This window comes from Neofelis nebulosa, chromosome 10 (genome assembly GCF_028018385.1).
Source record: "Neofelis nebulosa isolate mNeoNeb1 chromosome 10, mNeoNeb1.pri, whole genome shotgun sequence".
Taxonomy (NCBI): Eukaryota; Metazoa; Chordata; class Mammalia; order Carnivora; family Felidae; genus Neofelis; species Neofelis nebulosa.
In genome coordinates this window covers 58,236,300-58,262,121 of record NC_080791.1, presented here as the reverse complement: position 1 = coordinate 58,262,121, position 25,822 = coordinate 58,236,300, and the positions used below count along the sequence as shown (strand labels likewise).

The 25,822-nt window shown below is 46.6% G+C and overlaps 1 protein-coding gene across 4 annotated transcripts; it reads left to right on the top strand.

The window, feature by feature from the left end:
- The first annotated feature begins 1,668 nt into the window (after positions 1-1,668).
- On the top strand, positions 1,669-17,171 carry PLEKHB1 (pleckstrin homology domain containing B1). 4 transcript variants are annotated; one of them, XM_058687834.1, is made up of 8 exons: positions 1,669-1,785; positions 4,489-4,564; positions 5,716-5,868; positions 6,449-6,551; positions 7,654-7,693; positions 10,317-10,421; positions 15,166-15,265; positions 15,837-17,171. In XM_058687834.1, exons 1-8 carry the CDS (start codon positions 1,768-1,770, stop codon positions 15,971-15,973), a joined length of 732 nt encoding a protein of 243 aa, XP_058543817.1. In that variant the 5' UTR covers positions 1,669-1,767; the 3' UTR covers positions 15,974-17,171. The 4 variants fall into 4 exon arrangements, with proteins under 4 accessions (XP_058543817.1, XP_058543819.1, XP_058543818.1 ...); XM_058687835.1 differs by lacking the exon at positions 1,669-1,785 and adding an exon at positions 3,104-3,252; XM_058687833.1 differs by lacking the exon at positions 1,669-1,785 and adding an exon at positions 4,329-4,348.
- The last annotated feature ends 8,651 nt before the right edge of the window (positions 17,172-25,822 follow it).

The following is a 25,822-nucleotide window of genomic DNA, read 5'->3' as shown; positions in this document are numbered from 1 at the left end:
TGCCTCTGAATTGTACACTTTAAAAGACTGAATTTTATGGTATATATGTCACTAGATTATTATGAAAAACCTTTCACATAACTTTTTACTTTCGATCAAATTGCACCTTAAAATAAATTTCAGAATTTTAAAACAGAGCTAGTGTGTTATTCGCATTATATCATACTGTCTTGAAAATATGAGTGGTAAATTTTAACTTGATGAGCTAGTTCACTATTCTCTAAACAATATATTATATGAACTGTTCACCCACTAGAGACATTTTAAATAGCCAAATACTTGTTCTCTGCCAATGGTTCTATGCACCACAGTTACAAGAGAAACCTGAAAGTTACTTGTTAGCTTGTTGGTCTCAATACATTTCAGTTGATTAAACAGTCTCTCAAAGCCAAGACTTTTGAGCTGGGACTCCTGCTATGCTTTCAGCATCTCTCACCTGTTGACCCACACTCTTTCCAACAGTCTACACAGCTCTGGAAATTAAATCTCAGCGGTAATCGTCATGGCTTCAGGGTCTATGAACTCCCAGGAATTACATGCAAAATGTGATATGTGTGTGCATTTTCTCCCGCGAGCAGAATCTACACCCTTTATCAGCTTCTCAAAGAGGGTCATTGACCAACATTTTAGACACATATGCCAGATGAGGCTGCATTTAGATTCTGTACAGGTACCCGTGGTTTTAGTTTGCCACTCACCATTCTCCTTTTTCTTGTCATAGCATCCCCTCTTTGGGAGGGTGGTGGAGGACTCGTCCCCCTGAATCACACACTGTTGCAGGAGAATCTTCCCTTTTCATATAGTTGCTAAATCCAGAGTATGTAATCTAGGAGCTGTCTGCCCTGTTCCCCCACTCCTCTATGAAGGACACTAAACAGCTCCTCACAGAGGGGAGCAAGGAGAGTTGGGGAGAGGGGCAGAATCCAGGTCTAGATTTCCTGAGGCCAGCTCCACCCTTTCCTTCCTTCCTTCCGTTCATCTTTCCTTTCTGCTTCTCCTTCCCTTCTCTACCACCTTTCTACCTTCCTTCCCTCTCTTCCTACGTTCTTCCTGCCTTCCTTTCTTCCTCCACTTCCTTCTCTTCCTTCCCCTCCTTGCCGTCTGTATTCCCTCCCTTACTCTCTCCCTTCCTTCCTTGCACTGTGAGGCGGATATTTAATTAGGAGAAGGCAGGGGTGGGACGTTTCAGGGTCAGAAAGGCACTGTGGTTTGGTAAAGCTGGTTCCTGGGGATGCACGGAGACGTAGGAGCTCAGCGGCTAATAGGATTGGTCATGGCGAATCCTTCAGCAAGGCGCGCACAGCACGAAGGGGCGAAGCGCCGGGGTGGCTCAAGGTCAGGATTACAGAAATTCAGAAGCGAGAGAAAGCTTAAAGAGCCAGGCTGTGCAGCCAGGGCTGGGGTGATGGCACTGTCCGGCCAGGCTGGAGAAAGCAGATTTAGCCACGCCCCGACCGTGGGAGGAGGCCCGGCCCGCCCCTGCTTCGGGAATCTTAGAGATACTAGGCCAAGACCACAACCAAATTACCGATGATTTGTTACCCAATGAGCTGAATGAAGGTCAGCAGCTGAGATCAGTCCGGGAGGTTGGGGAGTGACTGGAGAGGGAGGACGATTTTTCTCTAGGATCTGTATGCCTCCTCTTACCTCCCCCTTCCGGCTCCCACTTGGTAGCATCTTCCTGATCCCTTTATCTCTTAAGGCGCTCAGGAAAATGACCCCCTGCAGGAACCTTCTGGGAAATGCTGCCCTGGCCGCCCAGGAACCATGAGTCCTGCAGCCCCGGTAAGGAACAGGTCTCTGGGACAGGAAGAAGGGTCCAGGGCAGGGTGGGTGCCCCTCTCAGACAGGGTTTAGGACCAAGAGCCCTTCAGGCCCTGACATCCCTGTTCTCTGAATGACATCCTGGATCTGCTCTTAGTTGGGGTTTGGTGGGGTTAAGCTATTTAGGAAATGATCCTGGAAGAGGAGCCCAGGTTGTAGATACAGAAACAATATTCTTTCTCCAGTTGGGCCTCCTTCATTTTTGACTATGCCCTAGAGAGATCTTTTCTACCCACAAATCAAACCACCTAACTCTCCATCTTGAAACCCCCACCCCCAAAGCTCCAGTCACTATGTCATAATACCCAAGTAAGTCTTGAGCCTGTCATCCCAGGCTTCATGTTATGTCCTTGCAAAACCTGTAGCTTCATCCCTTTCCACTCCCCATGCCCTCCCCACCCCTGCACTGTACTTTCCAAACACACTGAAATACTGCATATTCTTTTGAACTTTCCTTTAAAAAAAATTTTTTTTAATGTTTATTCATTTTTGAGAGACAGAGAGAGACAGATAATGAGCTGAGGAGGGGCAGAGAGAGAGGGAGACACAGAATCCAAAGCAGGCTCCAGGCTCTGAGCTGTCAGGAGAACCCAACACAAGGCTTGAACCCATGAACCGTGAGATAGTGACCTGAGCTGAAGTTAGACATTTAACTGCCTGAGGCACCCAGCTGCCCCATCTTTTGAACTTTCTGATCAGTGCTCATATGATTCTCTTAGGTCTACCCCCTGGGAAACTACTCATCCCTCAAGAACCCTTTTTAGCCTCCTTGGGAGGCCTTCCTGAACCTCCTGGGCAAAGTCAGACTCTTTTCTCCCATTGTTAAATCATACCCTGTGCTCTACTTGTGTTTCCATTTAGTCTATCCCACCAGACTGGAAGCTGGGGAAGGAAGGAGGGAAGGCCTTGTCAGGTGCTCCTTTGTGCCCTCCACTAGCATCCAGAACAGTGCCAGGCACAAACCGAGTATTGAAAAAACGTGACAAGACTAGGAGCCTGGCTTACTTACTTACTACCTTACTTTTTTCTACAGAATGAGTTAATGATTCTTAGGAAATGTATTTCATGATAAATGAGCGCACAGATGTCTTGGCAAAATAAAATTGCAGGTGCATCTGCTCACCTGTGCTCCAGGTCAACACAGGGTTTCCACCCAGGACAGGCCTTGTGCAATCCAGCTCTAGGGCTTCAGACTACAAGTCCCAGAATGCCTCGTGATCGCGCATCTCTCCCCGCCCCATCCCCTCCCAGGAGATGGGGCGGGACCTGGGGGCGGGGCCCAGGGGCAGCCAGGCCCGGGGCGCAGCCCGGGTATTGAAATGCCCCAGGCTCTCTGGGGCACACAAAGCGCAGGCGCAGCAGGTTGGGTAACAGCAAGCATCAAGTAGCGGCCGTTTTGGCAGCAGCATCCGCCACAGGTGTAGACAGGTGGGTGCATCAAGGGGAGGCTGGAGAGGGAGTTTGCACCTGACCCTCTTTGTCTGACCAGTGTAGGGCTTGGAGAGGGGAGGGAGTGGCAGGAGAAGTAGGGACAAAGCCAGGCGTTCCAGCTTAGGTGTTCCAGCTCTTGCTACGTACGCAGCAACAGGTGTAAGCAGGTGGGGGAGGGGCAGAGCCACCTATTCGCAAGTAAGTCGCCCTCAGGAACAGAGGGAACCTGGATTCCAGTCCAAGCTCCATCACATACACGGACAAGTCGTTTGCTGTCCCTCAGTTTGTCCATCTGTAAAATAGGAGTCAAGATTCTACCCATCCAACAGAGTTACAGTGGGGACAAGGTGACGTGGTATAGTACATGCAGTGGTTTCAGAACTTGGCTGCACATTAGAATCATCTGGGATCTTTAAAAACTATCAGTGCTTGCCTCCCAGCCCCAGACCTTCTGATTTAATTGTTATGGGGTATGACCTGGGTATTGAGAGTTTTAAAAGCTCCTACTGTTGTAATGGTTAGAAGTTGGGACTGCTGGGTGTGAATGCTGGCTCCTCTGTTTACTAATCGAGGGGATCTGCATAAGTGGTTGAACTTCTCCAGGCCTGTTTTCTGGGAGTAACAAGGATTTTCATGAGGTTTCAATGAGATAATAGACAAAAGCACTGAGAAGCATATCCAGCATATAATGCTCAGTCAATAATAGAAGCTATTGAACTATTATTTTACACACTTTGTAAACAGCTCAGGTGAGATTCAAATGGGAGGGAAGCTTTTTTTTTTTTTTATCATGAAAGTCCCTCATTCATTGTCATGATTCTAATATTCTGTGCCGACAGCATTTCAAATTCCCAGGGTTTCCAACATTGTTAACTGTTCCCCACTCCAGCCTCTACTTGCCTCATAGACACAAATCTAGAAACAGAAGCCAGAGAGAAGGGACATGACAAAGGTTTTGGAGCTGAGATTGGAATCCAGGCTCCTGACCCCCACCCCCGCACAACGGGTGGCTGCCCTGCTGACCCCACGAGGACAGTGCTCCCATTATCTTTCTAGAGCAGAGAAGGAGAAGGAGACCAGCAGGCTTGCCCTTGTTTGTTTACTAACACTCTCTTAAACGTTTCCACGTTTCCTCGGTGGCTTCCCCAGGGAGGGCAGGGCTGGGGGCTTCTCTTTGGGGAGCTGCCCCGGAGCTGCTGATGAGGCTTGTGTGTCCTGTGAATCCTCCGACAGGTTCCACCTGACTCCACCCTGGAAAGTCCTTTTGAAGAAATGGCCCTGGTGAGGGGTGGCTGGCTGTGGAGACAGAGTAAGTAACCTTGGGCCAAATCCTTGTCCATTGTGTACCTTGTCCAGGGACAGGGGTGAAGGAAGTAGCTTGTTAGGTGTGCCACAGTGAACCCTTCTCCCAAGAAACAAGACCCTTTTTACCCTTTCTCTTTTGTTTATACTCTTTCCTCTGCTTGGAGTGTCCTTCCTATTCCTGACTGCTTGGAAAATGTCCCCTTCTGGGAGAAGCCTTCTCTGACTTTTCCTCTAACCTCCACTCCGCCTCTGCTGTAGCACCAAGCTGGGTTAGAGGCTCCCTACACTGTTCCCAGTGCGTTATGCATACCTCTGTTATAGCACGGATCCCCCTATAATGTAACTGCCTTCATCTATGGGTCTTACCACTCTCCCACTCCATACTGACCCCAGACTGTGAGCTCCTCGAGGGCATGGACTGGGTTTGATGCTCTGCATATCCACAGCACTAGCCCAGGGCTGGCCATGGAACGAGGCTCAGAATAATATGAAAACGCCTCTATGCTTTGGGATCTGTAAAGCCTTAAGAAGCTTCTTTATGACTTTGCCTTTTATGTTAAGATTTTCAGTCGTAAAATGTCCAAAGGTAGGGCTCAGGCTTCCAGACCCACCTCTGACCAGAATCATGATCTGAAGAAGAGCTCTCCTGGGTTAGGGGTTCTCCAACACCCCATGACCCATTCTCAGTTCATTCAATTCAGCAAACACTGAACCCAGGTCCTGCTGGGTGCCAAGTCCAGGGTGGGGAGCTGTGGACACCCCAGTCCGGTAGAAGAGGCTGACACTACAGAAACAACTGTCATACAAGTGCAAGATAAGGGATTAGATGGAGGCTCAGGGTAGGAAGAGGCCTTTGCCCTTGAAACTTGGGGCTTGGCCTTGGAAGCCCCCAAGAAAGGAATCTGGTCATTCATTTACCATTCAACACATTTATGGAGCCTCTGCTATGTGTTAGGCCCATAGGCACATAGGGAGGCACTGGGTGAGCAAGGCAGAAAGAGGTTCTGCCATCATTTCAGGGGGTAGATAGACAAGAAAGGCATGGTTATAACACTGGGGGCTGCGGGTGAGGGGATTCTGGGAGCCCGTCCAGGGCTCCTGCCCCCTAGCAGGCTCTGAAATCAGCCTGCCTAGCAAATGTGAACTATTGCACAGGCTCCATCCTCCGCCGCTGGAAGCGAAACTGGTTTGCCTTGTGGCTGGATGGGACCCTGGGCTACTACCATGATGAGACTGCACAGGACGAGGAGGATCGTGTGCTCATCCAGTTCAATGTCCGCAGCATAAAGATCGGCCAAGAGTGCCACGGTGAGAAGCCCTTTTCCCTCTGGCACTGTGACTATGTCCATGGCCCTCCCATTGTGTCTGTCTGATAACATCTGCATGAGGCTCTTGCCAGCTTCAGAGGGCTTCCATAGACATTGCTTCTGGGTCTCTCAACTCCAACTCATGTGGGTTTGAATTAAGATAGCGGTTCCTTATTGAGTTCCTACCCTGTGCTGGGCCTGGGTCCTGTGCTGGGGTCACAGAGGTAAGTCAGACAAGGTTCCTGCCCTCTGGGTGCTAGAAACTGGATAAAGATGAAAAGAGATAAGGAGGATCAGAGAGGTTAAGTGACTGGCCCAGAGTCACAGAGCAAATCTCCTCAACCAGGGCTCAGGCCACAGTTATAACAGGGTAACTGATAGATGTCTAACTATGGCAATAGGCAACGTGGAAAGGTTGAAAGGCTCTGAAGAGTAAAGCAGAATCCCAGAGAAAGTGTGTGAGATCAGAGGAGGTTGGCAATGGCCAATAAACAGGACCTGGAGGTCCGTCCCTATTCTTGTTTCTGGTTTACTGGGGCCTGTGCCCCGTGGAAACCCCATATGTTTGTGTCTGTCTCTAGATGTGCAGCCCCCAGAGGGCCGGAGCCGAGATGGCCTGCTGATTGTGAACCTCCGGGAGGGCTCCCGCCTGTATCTGTGCGCAGAGACCAAGGACGATGCCGTGTAAGTCCTCTCAGGAGAGGATAGGGAGAGATCTTGGGGAACATAACCGGATGCCTCCTCCTCACTGGGCCTTCTGATTCCCAAAGTGTAGGAAGAGGGGACAAAGATCAGTCAACAGGGAAGAGGTTGGGCAGAGTGGATTTGAATGGCTCGTGGTGATTGGTGTGGTACCCAGAAAAGTCCTCACATCACCCTGTGATGGAACCTGGGACTATGGAGGGAGGAGTGGGCACACTGGCCTCTCCTCAGGTGTGTGGTCCTTGATCATACAGGGTCGTGTATTTAGCAGGCTCTGAGATGAGCCCTCACTTGGGGGGTGATACAAAGGAACAGACAACCCTGTGGCATCCGTAAAGGACCTCCCTTCCCACTGCCTCCTGAGGAGATGCCTTAGTGGGTGGCCTTTGATCTGAGGTGGAGACCCTGCCCCGCCTCACAGAGGCAGCCCACTGTGTTGCAGAGACATGCCAGTGTCCGATGCAGATCCACCGTGTGAGGCCGGGTGTGTCTGCTTACTCACATTCTTTCCCTTCCTACCCTTGGGCTGAGGGGTCAGTAGGCCTTTGCATTGTAGGAGAGTGAAAGAGATGGGGTGTGTGGGAGTGGGGGAAGCTGAGCTCTGGCCCGACAAAGCACAGAGCCGCCTTGTCCACCCTAGCCAGGTGCCATGGCAACCAACAAAGGCCTGATTGTCCTGTGTCCACTCGGCCCTCACGGGGCTCTGGGGTCAGAGCGTTGGGGAACTGTGTGTGTGTAGGTTTGGGGTGTGGAGGTGAGCTGCAGCTAGAGAACCAGCCCAAGCATGCCAGAATCCGAAGGCCCCGAAGAGACCACCCAAACCCAGCTGTCTAGTGTCTAGACGGGGAAACTGGAAGAGGGGAAGACTGTGGACTAAGAATGAATTAGGAGGCTCCAGCTCAAACGAGGGCTCTGTCTGTGTGACTGGGGTGGGAGAGGGGTTTTGTCTACCCAAGGGGGTCAAGGGGACCTCCCCCCTTTACAGGAGACCGGGGCTGAGGCTGTGTTGAGGACGAAAGTCTTAACAGCTAGGGGCCCAATCTCCCAAACTCCCTCCTCAAGGTCTGATGGGTTTGCTTTGCAGAGCGTGGAAGACGGCGTTACTGGAGGCGAATTCTACCCCGGTGAGCCCCCCATTCCCTCCTTTTCCCCTCCCCACCCCTTCCTGCCATGGAATCATGGGTGACTCAGACTCGGTCTCCACCTGCCAGGAATTCTCAATTCCCATAAATGTGAGTGAATAGGCTTGTGTGGACTCAGAGACTGTGAGTCCAAGTGTAAAAGGACAGAAGACAGACAACTGGTGCTTGGAGAAGAGAGAGAGACTGTAGGGGGTGGCATGTAAGCTGGGGCAAAGGAACTATCTTTTATTGAGCAACTATTATGTGCTAGGTGTGACACAGGTGCGGTTCCACCTACTCCTGACAACAGTCCTGTGAGGCTGGGATTATTATTACCTCTCTGAAAAGGATAAGATTGAGCTTCATTCATCCACACAACAAATATTTACTGAGTTCCTACTATATTCAGGCACTCTGAAAAAGGGCAGGGATCAGAGGTGAACTAAGTAAAGAGATGTTGGCCCTGTTCTCCTGGGTTCAATCTAGTGGGCAGCCGGGTGTGAGGAAGCAACTACTCACACAGTTAATGATTCTATTGCAACGGTGGTAACTGCTTTGACAGAGATGTGCACCGTGCATTCAATGTGTGACCACCTTGGTGGCCTGGTCCAGATGGGAGTTCAGACAAGGCTAAAGATGAGACCCTGAAGGATAAACAGAAATTGACTGTGTAGAAGGGGTGGGGTGGGGTAAAGGGAACAGCTTTCCAGGCAGAGGAACTGCATGTGCAAAGGCCCTGAGAAAGGGTAAGACTTCAGTAAGTTTAAGAACAGAATGAAGGCTGGGGCAGCTGGAGCTTAGGAAGGGAGAGCAAAGGGAGTAGGAGGGTTGGCAGGGCCAGGCATTATGGGATGTGTTAAGATGTTGGTTTCTGCTAAGAACACCAGGAAGTCATTGAAAGCTTTTAAGCAGTGGGATGATATGAACAGATCAGACCAGATTTGTGTTTTAAAAATATAGTCTGGCTGGTCAGTACGGAATGGCCTGTAGAGGGTAAGAGTGGATGCCAGGAGACCAGTTAGAAGGCTGGGACAGAGTCCTGGTGACTGGCTGGAGGTCTGGTCTAAGGCCTTGCTAATGAGGATAAGACATATTTAGGAGGTAGAGTCAACAGAGCCTAGTGATTGATGGAGGTGTGGGTTTGAGGAGCTGCCCTAGGCCCCCAGCTCAATGATAGCCCAGCTTGGCCTTGACCCCATCTGTCTGACTCCACATTGTGTGCTTGCTCCTTCTATGTGTGGTGCAGTGGAGCCCAATCTCACTCAGAGAGACTCTGCTGGAAAGTAGCAGAGAAGACTGGATTGTATTTAGAACCCTTCTTAGACATGCACCTGCTGAGGGCTGAGCATTGTGCTCAGTACCTGCCATCAGTTATATCATTTAATCTTCCAACAGCTCCGGTAGGGCTGTACTTTTAGTTCCATTTTACAGATAGGGAAGTTGAGGTTCAGAGAGGAAGTGACTTGTCCAAAGCCTCATGGTCTTAAGTCAGCGGAAGAGCCTGTATTGGAGCCTAGGTCAGTGAGATTTGGAGGGAAGGGCATTACTGGTAGAAAGAACTGCATGAGCAGAGGTGAGGGGTGAGATGTGCACGTGTGTGTGTGTGTATGTGTGTGTAAGTGCCAGGAGTCTGTCCTGGCTGGACAATAATACATGGAGGGAAAGAAATGGGGGAAATGACTTCTGAGGAGCGTTGTGGGAAATGACAAAGGGCATTAAGAAGGGGGGACTTGGCCAGACTTTGGGGAGCAGATTCAGGCTTCTGGGTGGAGACTGGATTAGAAAAAGCTGGAAGTGAGGAGGCTGGAACAGTAGTCTACAAGGCGGAGACACCCCTGTTGGCTAACCTGGCTCTGAGCTCCAAATTCCCCATATGCAGAGCAAACGAGTCCCACCCAAAAGAGGCAGAAGGAGGTGAGGGCTGACCGTTCTGTTCTGCACTCTGTGACTCTATGAAGCTGCCTTGTCCCTCCTCTGCCTGTGCACCTTCCTGCTGCTCTGTTTACCATAGTCTCTGCTCTGACCCTCTACTCCCCCTCCCACTGTCCGCCGTCACACACACCTGTCTGATCCCAGGGCTTGCTTGAGTGGAATGTGTTTGTGCCTCAGTCTTTGTACCAGTGTCTGCCTGTCTCTGAGTGTTCATGCCTGTGTCCGTGACTTCTCTCTGTTCTGTGCCTATGTAGGAGTGACCTGCGCTTTGTCCCTCCATGTCCTGCAGATTTATACCCCACTCTGGACAGAGGCTCTTCCAGGGAATATAGGGCCAGGGTCACAGCCAAGGACAAGGCTGGGAGGCCAGTGAAGGGGAGGACAGGTGGGTGGGAGGGCAGATCAGAGTTGTTCTGTCCTTTCTGGAGACTGAGAGCCCCAGCAGCCTAAAACCGGTGAAGGTGGGCTAATTATGGAGGGACACTACTGATCCTTCTCTGGGTAACTTTGGCAAAGTGTCCCCCTCTGAGCCTCCCTCCATTACCATGGGCTGAGGAGGAAGAGGACCACTCTTTCCCCTGCCCAGCTGGCAGAGGGCTCAGGTTGGGCCTGTTAAAAACTGAGTTTCTCCAGATATAGAGGGCCACTGACACTTCCCTCCCTCCCCCTTCTTGGGTTTCTGTGGCTTGAGCAGGCCCCAACCGGAGCCACCGTCCCTCCCAGGAGCCGCCGGGTTTGCCCCAAGGTCAGGTGTGTGACCCGCTCGTGGAGCCCCTGTAAGGTTGAGAGGCGGATCTGGGTAAGTGCTGGCTCAGCCCTCCCTGCCTCCATTCTGGCCACAAAGATGTGCCTCCAAAACTGGGCCTAGTCACATCCCTTCTCTGCTCACAAACATTCCATGGCTACCTATCACTCACAGAACACCAACCACAGTCCCATTCTCAAGGATCCAGCCTGAGATCTCAAGGATCTCAAGTCCCATTCTCTCAGGATCCAGCCTGAGCCAATCTCACCTACCACATCCCCTCATCCCCTTTGCTGTAGCTGCTCCTCCAGCTTCCCAGCTGCACCAGACCTCTTGCCTCTTCCCAGACTTTGCACATGCCGTTCTCTCTGCCGTGAAGACTCTTAGTTTCCTTATTCCTCTGACAAACTGATGCTTAGCCTCTAAGAGCCACTTCAAAGGCTACCACCTCCTCAGGGAGGACTTCCCAGACCTCCAGGTATTGTCACTCCATTCACAGCCTGCTGCATTAATGCTTAGTATCATCTTATTAGGCCTCGTTTCAAGTCCCTTTATTTCGGTCTCTATTCTCCCATGAGACCTGGGACTTCCTCCAAGGCAAGGACTGGGTCTGATCAGCTCTGCCCCTATGGAGCCTGGCTCAGTGCTGGGTATACAGCAGGTGCTCAATGAGTACTCGGTGATAGGGACAGTCTGTTTTGTTTTTTTTTTTAATTTTTTTTTAACGTTTATTTTATTTTTGAGACAGAGAGAGACAGAGCATGAACGGGGGAGGGGCAGAGAGAGAGGGAGACACAGAATCCGAAACAGGCTCCGGGCTCTGAGCCATCAGCCCAGAGCCTGACACGGGGCTCGAACTCACGGACCGTGAGATCGTGACCTGAGCTAAAGTCGGACGCTCAACCGACTGAGCCACCCAGGCGCCCCAAGGGACAGTCTGTTTTGACCCTCCTTCTTCCCGGTGCACGGAGCTGGGGCACAAGTGGGCCTCAGGCAGTGTTCACCGAATGAGCGAATGAGTGAATGACTAAAGGGAGGAAGGAGGAGTGAAAAACCTCTGTTAATGGCATCACTATCACATATCATAATTTAGTCCACATCTGTCTCCCTTCCTCCTACCCCAGAATTTCTGGAAAGCAGGATTGGGGGATGAATCCTATCTCTGTCCCCAGTGCTCAGCAGGGCATGGGGTGGGTACAGTGGGGGCCTATCTTCGAGTGCTGGTGGTCTTATAGTCAACTGTGAACTCCTTTTCTAGTACAGTGGTGTTTGATGTGGCTGTGAGTTAGAATCACTTCAGGACTTAAAAAAAAAATCTAAACGTTCATATCCTACCTCTGGATGCTCTAATTTTGTAGGTCTGGAGTGGGGCCTTGGAAATCTGTGGTTTAAAAAAGTTATTCAGGTAATTCTGATGTCCAGAACCACTGAACCCAGAAGGCTAGGTCTACCTAGGTTCAGGTGCATAGATGTGGCTCAGTTGGATTCTCACTGTGCCTTGGGAGTGGGCATTGTAGGAAAGACATTGTAGGAAAGACTATCCCTATTAACAGATGTAAAAACTGAAGCTCTGAGAGGCTACATAACTTGACCGGGACACTTGATTCTTCAGTGGCAGGACTAGGATTCCCATCCCAGCATTCTGAGACATCCCCCCTACCCAAATGAGGATGTAAGTTTGTTTAAAGATTTTTTTAAAATGTTTATTTGAGAGAGAGAGAGAGAAAGAGAGAGAGAGAGAGAGAGAGAGAGAGAGAGAAAACACAAGTGGGGGAGGGACAGAAAGAGAGGGAGACACAGAATCCAAAGCAGACTCCAGGCTCTGAGCTGTTGGCACAGACCCAGATGCGGGGTTCAAACACACAAACAGTGGGATCATGACCTGAGCTGAAGCCAGACGCTTAACCGACTGAGCCGCCCAGGCACTCCAAAGATGTAAGTTTGTTTAAAGTGGGGATGCCTAAAAATGGGGTTTAAAAAGCTGTAAACCTTATAACAACAGCTTTTCTGAGGGAAGGGAACTTATTTGTATGTGGCCTCCTGATTGGCTGACCCTGCACTTGCAAAAGGGGCTGGGCTTGCAGAAAGGGAGAGGATCAGGGATCAAGCCCTTACGTTCTGTCCCTGAGGTCCCTGGAGGATCCCCTGCCTCGTTGCCAGGTGACCCATATGAGTTTACCTCTGGGCCTCCCAGAGCGAGAGGGTAGAAACAGGTGCCGCCAAGGGGCATGAGTTGGTGTTTTCCATTCTCTCTGAGGCCAGATGAGGCCACAGGCTCACTGTGCAGCTGCCGTGCAGATACAGGCTCTAGATCCTAAAGTCTCTACAAATAAAAATGGGGATCTGAGTGCTTGGATCTCTCTAGACCCTTCCAGGCATGGAGCTTAGATCCTGGCTACCCACCACCAGAAAGCTCTATTGGATCACTTTTAGGGAAGAGCACAGTGAGGGAAGTCACTTGAGACTGAGCATTGTTTGAGCCTACTGTGTTACCCTGGAACTGGTCATTGTCCCTAAATTGAGGCTGGACTTAGAGCTGGGTGACCTTAGTTCAGTCTGGCTCTGTATTTGACTCACTTGAGATAAATTCAGTACATTAGGCAGCTATCGTGTTCCAATGAGGCCTAATTAGACCCCCTTGTGGGTCTCAAGTCTGATGGGAGAGACACACTCACAGGGATACAAACAATGACACTGCAGAGTGACTGGTGCTATGATAAGGAGAGTCTAAGGGCTAAGTCTGTTCTCCCAACAGAACCTGAGGTTCAAGGAGAGTAATACTTGGGTTCAGTCTGAAAGATAAGTTAGGTAATTGAATGAAAAATGAAGAAAGGCATCCTCATCAAAGAGAAATGGCATGGAGGGGTGCCTGGGTGGCTCAGGAGGTTCAGGATCAGGCTTTGGCTCAGGTCGTGATCTCATGGTTTGTGAGTTCAAGCCCCGTGTCAGGTTCTGTGCTGACAGCTCAGAGCCTGGAGCCTGCTCTGGATTCTGTCTCCCTCTTTCTCTGCCCCTCCCCTGCTTGTGCTCTGCCTCCCTCTCTCAAAAATAAATAAACATTAAAAAAAAAAAAAAAAAAAGAAATGGCATGGGGATTTGAAATCACAGGTATGTATTTAGAGAAACCCCCTTTACAACCAAATTTCTTGAAAGGGATGTCATGACATGTTGATTCCATGCCTTATTTCTCAACCATTCTTCAACTCTCCATAGTCTGGATTCTCCCCCCAACCACTCCTCTGAAAAATGTTTTTTCAAGGTCATCCACAACTTCCAAGTTGCCAAATCAATGGCTTATTATTCTCTTGGCACTGGCCAAAAGGATGGACAGAAGAGCATAGTTAGAGGATAAAATCATGAGACATGGTGGCTGGTGTGATATGGAAGACAAGCATGTGAAGATGAGAGTGCCAATCTGATGCCTTGGTTTGAGTATGTGGTAGTGGCATTTAGAGAAAAGCGTTTGTGGAAGAGCAGGTTCAGGAGATAGAAAGGTGATGAAATCCCTTCGAGATAGGTGGAGTTTAAGACACCTGACTTCTAAGAGGAGTTGGACCATTCAGGGGTGACACCTAGTTTGAGAGAGATATAGAGTAGAAGAGGGCTAAGAAGAAGGAGCCAGGAGACTAGGGGATCTTGCTCCCTCTCTAGGTCTACTCCCTTATGGGTAAAATGAGGGGCATGGATTAGGAGTTTCTATTTAATTCAGCGTATATTTATTGGTTCTTGCTATTCACTAGATCCCGTATGTAACAGAAATTAATCAGAGTCCATGTCTATAAATAGCTCACATTTGGGGTATAGGCAGGAAAGTCCAGGAGGAAAGATAGCCCATAGAGAACTTAGGAAGAAAGAATTCTTTCTGAAACCAAAAGGGCTTCCTGGAGTGGATGATTTCTGAGTTAGGCTTTGAGGGGTTGATTCTAATGGAGAGACTGCTTTCCTCCCTCAGAGAGAGAAAAATGACCATTCTTCTCTGAGCCTCCCACCCCCAGTTCTGTGGTAATGTGGAGATAATAATGCCTGCAGTAAGGATTAGAGGAAGTAATACATATGAACACCTCCCTCAGAACCTGGTACATGGTGGATGCTTGATAATACTTTAGTTACTTTCCATCCATCCCCTCCTTTCTTTTCCTTCCTCCCCAACCTGCTTTTACTTCCGGGCCTGGGGGCTGGCCAGGTGCTCTACCCAGTGACTAGGAGAGTAGAAAAATCCATTGGCTTTCTCCAAATGGGACCATTGGAGAGCAGCTAGCAAATATTAGATTACATAGGGAAGTTGGGAGCCATGGGGAATTTAAAAATCTATATATTTTTAATGTTTATGTGGAGAGAGTGCATGAGCAGGGGAGGGGCAGAGAGAGAGAGACAGAGACAGAGACAGACAGAGAGAGAGAATCCCAGGCTGACAGCACAGATCCTGACTCGGGCTCGGGGCTCAAGCTCACAAATTATGAGATCATGACCTGTATGGAAATCAAGGGTCCCACACTTAAACAACTGTGCCACCAAGGTGCCCCGCTGTGGAGGATTTTTGACCAGGGGAGTGATAGGTAGGAGGGTAGGGTGAGAAAATGGGATCTGGATGTAAGGGCTACAGTTTTAGAGGACAAGGACCATGGACCATGTGGGGAGGCAGGGCCTTTCTCCAGGAGCTTGCTGGTTCCTGGGGATCCATTTCTAACCTTGAAGAAGTGGTTTTGTAGGCCCAGAAGAACCTAAGCAGGGTGTGGTGGGTAGGGGTCCAAACCTGGGCCAGGGAGTTTCTGGGCAGTAACCCAGTGGGGCTCCCCAGGTGCGTGTCTACAGCCCGTACCAGGACTACTATGAGGTGGTAACTCCCAATGCTCATGAAGCCACATACGTACGCAGCTACTACGGACCGCCCTATGCAGGTAAGTCTCCAGCCTGGCCTGCCCCCTGCCCAGATGCAGCCCCAGGCCCCTGCAGCTGGGACAGAAACCACTCTTGTGGGGACCACGGATTTTTCCGGGCGGTACCCACCACTGGGCCCTCCCCATCCCGAGACTCGGAATATCTCTTGAACCAGTGTACCTCCACACTCCAGAACTGACTTCACTTCTCTAGGCTGTCTGACCAGCAATACCCGTTTCTGAGCTGCTGGCGACCCCTGGTGGCTAACGCGGGAGCGGCCGCCTCCTTCCGCCCCAGGGGCTGGCGGTTGGGAACGCCCATCCTCTGGTGTGGCCTGGAGGTTCTTAGAGATACTGAGTTTCCTCGCTGTTCCACTCTAGCCCCATGGTCCCAGCAGATCCAAGGCCTGTAAGCCCTGGAGAAGGAGTGCAAGTCCTTTCCGCATCAAGGCCTCAGTTTCTCCGATTGAGGTGCAGAAGAGTGGGCTCAGCTCTTTACCCTGGGTTGGGCATGAGTCTAGTGGGAGGGGAGGAGTGAAGATCTCTCTGCTCCCTACTCTGAAGTTCCCGTCCCTCACCGCTCTCTCCACAGGCCCCGGCGTGACGCACGTAGTAGTGCGGGAGGATCCCTGCTACAGTGCGGGCGCTCCGCTGGCCATGGGCATGCTCGCGGGGGCCGCCACAGGTGCCGCGCTCGGCTCGCTCATGTGGTCTCCCTGTTGGTTCTGAGCCCTGGGACTGGGAGTGTGGACCCTGCGCCTAGACCAACAGACCCCTTTTCCTCCTTGACCCCACCCTCCACGATTTAAGTCCTGCTGTACTTTGGCTCCTTCTTCTCCACTAGTCCCCCTGGACTTGGATCATCCATATCCCACTCCCCCACTCTCACCCCTTGCGTTGCAAGAAGCTATCATCCCAGGCACAAACATAGCTCAAAATCCTTGTATCTATTGCCAGACACCCCAGACTTTTGTTATAGACACATATAGACATGGTTCCCTCCAATACACCAGGACACAGAAAACGACTCATGTGACTTAAAGTTCCCAGGTACTGGAGACCGAGGAGTCAGGTTTTTTCCTCCAGGACCTCCATGGTTGCTGGGAAAAACAGAAGTAAACACTTGACAGGACAGTTATCAATCCTTTGACACATGAGGGTAAAGAACAGAAGGTAGGCTAGGAGTAGGGTTGTTGCAAGAGTGCAGAGCAATGATTATCATGGACATGTCCAAGGAATTAAAAGTTCATTTAGGCTGGGGTGGGGACTGGGATAAGATCATGATGGCCCTCCAGGCTAAAGAGCTTGCTGGGTAAAGGGGAGATGTGAGCTTTTTGGAGGGAAGTTTCATGATTGCGCCTATAATGAATATATTGCCTGTTAATACTGACACATACTGAAATCCAAAACACTCTCTGAGGTTAGCCCCATCCTTCCCACTATCAGCTTCCAGGGTCCCCTGTTCCTTCAGTGCTCAGAAAACACTTGTTCCCCATGTTAGGGGTGCCTGGGGCAGCAATTGAGTTGAACCTGGGGTCCCCTTGCTGGGGGGCAGATAAGCTCTGTTCAGGACCTCCAGCCCTAGGATGGTGCTTCCATCAGGAAATGCATTCCTGGTCCCCAGGAACTTGGCCCTCAGACCATAACTGTGGCTGTCACCACCTTACGCTTTGTCTCTTCCTTCACTCTGGGGGAGATGGCAGTGTTCACCTCTAGGGCCTGATCCAGTGGGAAGCCCCATGTGTGCCTCCCTGTATGTGGCCCAGCACTCTCTCCATTTGGCTCCTTTACAATTTCCTCTCCCACCCTGTCCTAACAGAAGTGCTAACATTCCTACCCAGTAGCCAGAGTAGCCTGCTAAAGTCCCTTGTAGGTATGGGCTCTAGTGGCCCTGCTGCAGAGACTAATAAAGATATGGTTGGCTCTAGCCCTGGCTCTGGCTCTGGCTCTTTTGTCCACCTCCCCTCCCCGCCACAGTACTTGTCTCCCTGGGATTCAGCACCTACTTGTGCCTTCTTTGGTATAGTAAGAAGAGTGTGTGGATTCTGAGGGCAACTAGAACTGGAGACAGCATCTTAGCTGAGCAATTTGGGGCAATTCACTTAACCTGTCTGGATCTTGCTTTTCCCATCCATAAGGTGGTGGTAGGTTGAAGTTGGCCATGCCTGAGGGCTCATAAGGAGAGGCTGCCTCAGCATAAAAAGATGGTCAACATTGCTCCTCATCAGGGAAATACAAATCAAAACCACACTCAGATATCACCTCACGCCAGTCAGAGTGGCCAAAATGAACAAATCAGGAGACTATAGATGCTGGCGAGGATGTAGAGAAACAGGACCCTCTTGCACTGTTGGTGGGAATGCAAACTGGTGCAGCCACTCTGGAAAACAGTGTGGAGGTTCCTCAAAAAAATTAAAAATAGATCTACCCTATGACCCAGCAATAGCACTACTAGGAATTTACCCAAGGGATACAGGAGTGCTGACGCATAGGGGCACATGTACCCCAATGTTTATAGCAGCACTCTCAACAATAGCCAAATTATGGAAAGAGCCTAAATGTCCATCAACTGATGAATGGATAAAGAAATTGTGGTTTATATACACAATGGAATACTACATGGCAATGAGAAAGAATGAAGTATGGCCTTTTGTAGCAACGTGAATGGAACTGGAGAGTGTTATGCTAAGTGAAATAAGTCATACAGAGAAAGACACCATATGTTTTCACTGTTATGTGGATCCTAGGAAACTTAACAGAAGACCATGGGGGAGAGGAAGGAGAAAAAAAAAAAAAAAGGTTAGAGAGGGAGGGAGCCAAAACATAAGAGACTCTTAAAAACTGGGAATAAACTGAGGGTTGATGGGGGGTGGGAGGGAGGGTGTGGGGGGGTGGGTGATGGGTATTGAGGAGGGCACCTGTTGGGATGAACACTGGGTGTTGTATAGAAACCAATTTGACAATAAATTTCATATTAAAAAAAAATTAAATAACTATAAAAAAAAAAAAGATGCTGCCTCAGGGTGTCTGTCATCTGAACTAATGAGTGATCCAGGCTGTGCCCTGTCTGCTGAGAGTCCAGTGGTGTTGAGGTCTTTTCCAGTAGGTTCTTATCCTTCTAGAGTTGAATCAATGAGTTGGTCTCAGAAAGCAGGTGGTCAGGGAAGGAAACAACCATCTTGCATCAGACCTTTTGAGGCTGCAAGTGACAGAGACCCCCTGCTCAAACTGATTCAAGCTAAAGAAGGGAAAGCATTGGGTCATATAACTGAGAAATCCAGAAACTGCTTGGTGCAGAAATTCAGTGTCCCTTAGACTTTGTTTTCATCTTTATAGCCACTGGGCTTGCCCTTTCAGAGGCTTCAGTGATACTCAGCAGCTCCAGACCAAATGCCCTTCTGGGTTCAAGTCTAGCCAAGAGAGCTTTTCTTCTCCTCATAGTATGAATAAAAGTCCTGGGACTGAAGAGCATTATCCCAAATTGGGTCCTGTGGTCATCCATGAGTCCATGGTGATCTGGAAAAGATGGATCTAAAACAACAGGGCTTACAACAGGGGTGGAGTGGTGTCCCAAAGAACATTTAGGGCACTGTTGCCCAGAAGTAGGATGGATAAGTGGCAAAAACATCAGGTGTCTGCCCCAGCCACATTCCCAGAGACACCAACTTAGAAGGAGACATAAACAAACACCAGTGATTCAATGAGATGAGGTAAGTGAGGAACATGGTACAGTGCGAGCTCTGAGAAGAGGTATTCAACTCTGCCAAAGGAAGTGGGGAAAGATCTGGGGCAGGGATGAACCTTGAAGGCCAAGCAGGGAAGGGAGGGAGAGCTTTCCACACAAAGAACACATGGAAGAAATAGCATGAGCAATGGCCTCAGAGGACTTTGGTCTTGAGAGCACAATGAAGTTCAGCCTGATGTCACAGTCTATTTCATGGTGAGGAGGGATGGTAGATGAGGCAATATTATAGAGAACCTCCCACAGCTGGGTTAAGTGCTCTTCTCTGTGCCCCTACAGCCTCAGGACTACCATTTATCACCCTGATGAGACCTGGTTCTTTCCACTCACCCCATTGAACAGGGCAAGACAAATGGATGTTTCAGATGTAGTTTGCTTCAAAATCTCTCCACTAATAGGATTGTGGCATGAATTTTTTATCTTCCAGCTGTCCAGTAGACAATTGTTCACACATACATTAAAACAAACATTCTCAGAAAACAGTCTGACCTGGAGTTGACTTATGGACCATATCTGGCTCACACATTCTTTGTTTGGTCAGTACAGTGGTTTTAAAAAGTTTTCAATTAAGGGGTACCTGGATGGCTCAGTTGGTTGAGTCTCGGCTCAGGTCGTGATCTCGCGGTTCATGAGTTCGAGCCCTGCATCCGGCTCCCTGATGTCAGCGCAGAGCCCGCTTCAGATCCTCCGTCCCCCTCTCTCTCTCTGCCCCCTTCCCCGCTTGTGCTCTCTTGCTCTCAAAAATAAATAAACATTTAAAATAAAATTAAAAAGTTTTGAATTAAAATGTGATACCACTACACACCACCTAAAAGGCTAAAGGTGAAAAAGACTGACAACATTAAGCAAATGGAAATCTCACATGACTGTAAATTGGGACAACTGCTTTGGAAACTAATTGGTAAAGACAAATATATGCATACCTTATAACCCATCAATTATACTCCTAGGGTACACCAAGGAGAAATGCGTACATATGTTTACCAAAAAATAATAGGTATAAAAGTATCACAGAAGTAGTGGAAAAAACTTAAATTCTAGAATAGGTGGATCTATGGTATATTCCACTCACAAAATGGAATACTGTTCATTGAAAATTACCCATAAGTATATGTAAAATTGAGAGTGAATTAAAAAAATAAGGAGTGAAGGGAAAGTGGGAAAATAGAGTTATACTATGCAAAGTTTTCTGTACTTTATGGGAAGTAGTACAATATTGACTTAAGTGTATGCTGATAAGTCAAAGATGCACAAGGGAAGAAATAAGTGTTGGCGAGGTTGTGGAGAAAAAGGAACCCCTGTGCACTGCTGGTGGGAATGCAAACTGGTGCAGCCACTGTGGAAAATAGTTATGAGGTTCTTCAAAAAGTTAAAAATAGAAATACCCTATGACCCAGTAGGCCCACTATTGGCTATTTACCCAAAGAATACAAAAACACTAATTCAAAGGAATAGATGCACCCACCCCTATGTTTGTTGCAGCACTATTTACAATAGCCAAACTATGGACGCAGCTCAAGTGTCCATCGACAGATGAATGGATAAAGATGTGGTACATACACACAATGGAATATTACTCAGCTATAAAAAAGAATGAAATCTTGCCATTTGCAACAACATGAATGGAGCTAGAGAGTATACTGCTAAGTGAAATAAGTTGGCCAGAGAAAGACAAATAACATGATTTCACTCATATGTGGAATTCAAGAAACAAAACAAATGAACAAAGAAAAAAGACAAACCAAGAAGCAGACTCTTTAATTACAGAGAACAAACTGATGCTTACCAAAGGGGAGGTGGGTAGGAAGATGGGTGAAATAGGTAAGGGATTCAAGAGGACACTTATCAAGATGAGCACCGGGTGATGTATGGAATTGCTGAATCACTATATTGTACACCTGACACTGATATAACACTGTATTAACTATACCAGATTAAAAAAAAAAAAAAAACACTTGAAGAATTAACAATCAGTCCTTCTCAAACTTTTCTCAAAAAAAAAAAAAATTAAGAGGAAGCACTTCCTAACTCATTCCATGACAGCAGCATTACACTGATACCAAAGCCAAAGATAATACAAGAAAACTACAGACCAATATTGATTTTAAAATCCTCAAAAAACCACTAGCAAACTGAATTCAGCAGCATATTGAGAAGAATATACACAATGACCAGAAAATACACACAATGATTTATTCTCAGAATGCAAGGATGGTTCTACACATGAAAACTGATCAATATACTATACTAATTAGTAGAATAAAAGGGGAAAAAACCCATGATCTTCCTAATTGATGCAGAAAAAGCATTTGACAAAATTTAACACGTTTTTATGATAAAAACACTCAATAAACTAGGAATAGAATTTCCTTAACATGATAAATACTACATTTAAAAATCTATGGTAAATATACTCAATGGTAAAAGACTCAAAGGTTTCCCTTAAGATCCGAAAGAAGACAGAATGCCCACTTTTGTCACTTATATTCAACATATACTGGAAGTTGTAGCCAGAGGAATTAGTTTAGAAAAAAATAAAAGGCATCCATATTGGAATGGAAGTAAAATCAGCTGTTTACAGATATCTTATTGCCGTTGACCCTGAACAACACAGGTTTGAACTGGGTCCACTTATATGCAGATTTTTTTTTTCAAGAAATACAGTATGGTACTGTAAAGATACGTTCTCTTCTTTATGATTTTAAATCTTTTCTCTTGCTTACTTTATTGTAAGAATACAGTATATAATACAAATAACATACAAAATATGTGTTAATTGACTGTTTATGTTATTGGTATGGCTTCTGGTCAATAGTATTTGTAAAGTTTTGGGGGACTAAACAGTTATATGCAGGGGCACCAGGATGGTGTTCAGTCACTTGAATGGCAGGCTCTATTATTTTGGCTTAGGTCATGATCTCATGGTTCATGGGATCAAGCCCTGTGTTAGGCTGCACGCTGGCAGTGCCAGAGCCTGCTTGGGATTCTCTCTCTCTCTTTATGCCCCACCCTCTCATGCACTCTCTCTAAAAAATTAAACATTAAAAAAACAAAAAACCAGTTATACATTTGTTTTCATTTTAATTCTGGTATAGTTAACATACAGTGTAATATTAGTTTCAGATGTACGATATAGTGATTCAACAATTCCATACATCACCCAGTGCTCATCACAAATGCACTCCTTAATCCCCATCATCTATTTCACCCATTCCCTTACCCACCTCCCCTCTGGTAACCATCAGTTTGTTCTCTATAGTCTATTTTTGTTTTGTCTCATTTTTTTCCTCTTTGTTAGTTTTGTTTCTTAAATTCCACATATGAATGAAATCATACGTTATTTGTCTTTCTCTGACCGACTTATTTCACTTAGCAGTATACTCTCTCTAGCTCCATCCATGTTGTTGCAAATGGCAAGGTTTCATTCTTTTTTTAGAGCGGACTAATATTCCATTGTGTATATGTACCACATCTTTATCCATTCATCTGTTGATGGACACTTGAACTGCTTCCATAGTTTGGCTATTGTAAATAATACTGCAATAAACATAGGGGTGCATATATCCCTTTGAATTAGTGTTTTTGTATTCTTTGGCTAAATAGCTAGTATTGTGATTACTGGATTGTAGGGTAGTTTTATTTTTAACTTTTTGAAGAAACCTTTTACTGTTTTCCACAGTGGCTGCATCAATTTGCATCCTCCACAAAAGGGCTCCTTTTCCTCCACATCCTTGCCAACCCTTATTGTATCTTATATGCAGATTTTTGACTGCACAGGGTCAGTGCTCCTAACCCCAGCATTGTTCAAGGGTCAATTATATGTTAAAAACCCTAAACATTTCATACAAAAATCATTAGATCTAATAAATTTAGCAAAGTTGCAGGATACAAAATCAATGTAAAAATCAGTTGCATTTTATAAACTAGCACTGAACAATCCAAAAAAGAAATTAAGAAAAAAGATTCCACCTTCCATAGCATCAAAAAGAATAAAATATTTAGGAATAAACCTAACAACCAAGGAGGTGAAAGACTTGTATGCTGAAAACTAAGACATTGCTGACAGAAATTAAAGGCGTAAATAAATGCAATGTGCTTCAAAACTTACTACAAAGCTACAGTAATAAACACAGTAGAGTACTAGCATTAAGGAGAGACATACAGACCAATGGAATAGAATAAACAACCCAGAAATAAACTCTTACATATGGAGAATTGATTTTCAACAAGGGTGCGAAGACCATTCATTCAATGGGGGAAGGACAGTCTTTTTGACAAATGCTGCTGGGGAAAATATGTCCACATGCAAAAGAATGAAGCTTGGCCCTTATCATACACAGTATACAAAATTAACTCAAAATGGATCAAAGACTTAAACATCAGAGCTAAAACTATAAAACTCATTGAATAAAAACATAGGAGAAAATCTTTGTGATATTGGATTTGGCAATGATTTCTTACATATGACACCAAAAGCACAGGCCCAAAAAAAAAGGTAATTGAACTTCATCAAAATTTAAAACTTTTGGGCATCAAAGGACACAATAAGTGAACACGCAACCCACAGAATGAGAGGAAATAGTTGTAAATCCATGTATCTATTACAGGATTAATATCTAGAATATATAAAGAACTCCTGTAATTCAACAACACAATAAACAACTCCATTTAAAAATGGGCAAAGGACTTAAATAGACATTTCTCTAAATAAATTATATAAACAGCCAGTAAGCAAGATGTTTAACATTACTAGTCATTAGGGAAATGCAGATCAAAATCACCATGAGATAGGTACCACTATACACCCACAAGGATGGCTATTATCAGAAACATCAGAACATAAAAAGTGTTGATGAAGATGTGTAAAAATTGGAACCCTCATAGGGGCGCCTGGGTGGCGCAGTCGGTTAAGCGTCCGACTTCAGCCAGGTCACAATCTCGCGGTCCGTGAGTTCGAGCCCCGCGTCAGGCTCTGGGCTGATGGCTCGGAGCCTGGAGCCTGTTTCCGATTCTGTGTCTCCCTCTCTCTCTGCCCCTCCCCCGTTCATGCTCTGTCTCTCTCTGTCCCAAAAAAATAAATAAAAAACGTTGGAAAAAAAAAAAAATTGGAACCCTCATATAGTCATTGCTGCTGGGAATGTAAAATGGTGCGGCTGCTGTGGAAAGCAGTTTGGTATTTCCCCAAAACGTTAATATAGTTAAACAGAATTGTAAGACCCACCAATTCTACTCCCAGGTATACACTAAAAAGAACTGAAAACAGGGATTCAAACAGGTACTTATACACCAATTTTCTTGGCAGCATTATTTTAAATAGCCATGGGGCGCCTTGGTGGCTCAGTTGGGTTAAACATCCAACTCTTGATTTTGGCTCAGGTCATAATCCCAGGGTCTGGGATCGAGTCCTCTGTCAGGCTCCATGCTATGCATAGAGCCTGCTTAAGATTTTCTCTCCCTCTCTCTCCCCCCTTCTCCCCTGCTCACACACTCTTTCTCTCAAAAAATAAAATAAATAAAAATTGAAAATGCTAGGCTTATAAAAAAATAAAACGTAAAATAGCCAGGGGCGCCTGGGTGGCTCAGTCCATTAAGCAACCAACTTCAGTCAGGATCTCACGGTTCATGAGTTCAAGCCCCATGTAGGGCTCTGTGCTGACACTTCAGAGCCTGGAGCCTGCTTTGGATTCTGTGTCTCCCTCTTCCTCTGCCCCTCCCCCATTTACCCTGTCTCTCTCAAAAATAAACAAACATTAAAAAAATAAAATAGCCAAAAGGTGGGAACAATCCAAGTGTCCACCAACAGATGAATGAGTAAACAAAATGTGGTATATACATAACTTGGGCTTTTATTCAGCCATGAAAAGGAATAAAAGTCTGATACAAGCTACAACATGGGTGGACACTAGGACAAATATTGTATAATTCCACTTACACAGTTATCTAGAATAGGCAAATTTAGAGACAGAAAGCAGAATGGAAAAACTGAGAGTTGTTAAAATAGTTTGCATTCTAGGGGCCCCTGGGTGGCTCAGTTGGTTAAGTGTCTGACTTCAGCTCAGGTAATGATCTCACGGTTCCTGGGTTCAAGTCCTGTGTCAGGCTCTGTGCTGACAGCTCAGAGCCTAGAGCCTGCTTCAGGTTCTGTGTCTCCCTCTCTCTTTGCCCCTCCCTTGCTGACATTCTCTCTCTCTCAAAAATAAACATTAAAAAATTTTTTACTAACATTTTGCATAAAAGAAAACATAAAATATGTACTTTTTTTTCAACTTTTTTCACTTAGGCTATATTGAGATTTATCTATATTGTGGGTATCAAGTTTATTCTGCTTCACTGCATATTATATTACATAGTATGCATGTTTCATAATTTATTTATACGGTATATTCACCTCTTGATGGACATTTGGGTTGTTTCCAGTTCTTGGACATGTAAAGCTATGAATATTTGTGTGCAAGCCTTCATATAGACACATGGCTTTCATTTCTTGTGAGTAAATACTTGAGCATGAAATGGCTAAGTTAAATAAATGTTTAACTTCTTTAGAAACTGCCAGTTTTTCCAAAATCTCAGACTACAGTGTATGAGAGTTCCAATTGCTCATCTCCACCTACACTTGATATGGTGTCTTTTAAAGTTTTAGCCTTTCTAATATGTGTGTAGTGGTGTCTCGCTGTGGTTTTAATTTGCATTTCCCCAGTGACTAATGATGTCAAGCATTTTTCATGTCTTTTTTTTTTTTTTTGCCCTTTATATATCTTCTTTAGTGAAGCGTCTGGTCAAATCTTTCACCTTTTTATTGGCTTGCTTTCCTATTAAGAGAGTTCTTCATATATTCT

Excerpts from the sequence above, each read along its gene's own strand:
- PLEKHB1 (XM_058687834.1), top strand. Across the intron at positions 6,552-7,653 it reads GAGACCAAGGACGATGCCGT|AGCGTGGAAGACGGCGTTAC; the intron begins GTAAGTCCTCTC and ends TTTGCTTTGCAG. Across the intron at positions 15,266-15,836 it reads CTACGGACCGCCCTATGCAG|GCCCCGGCGTGACGCACGTA; the intron begins GTAAGTCTCCAG and ends CTCTCTCCACAG.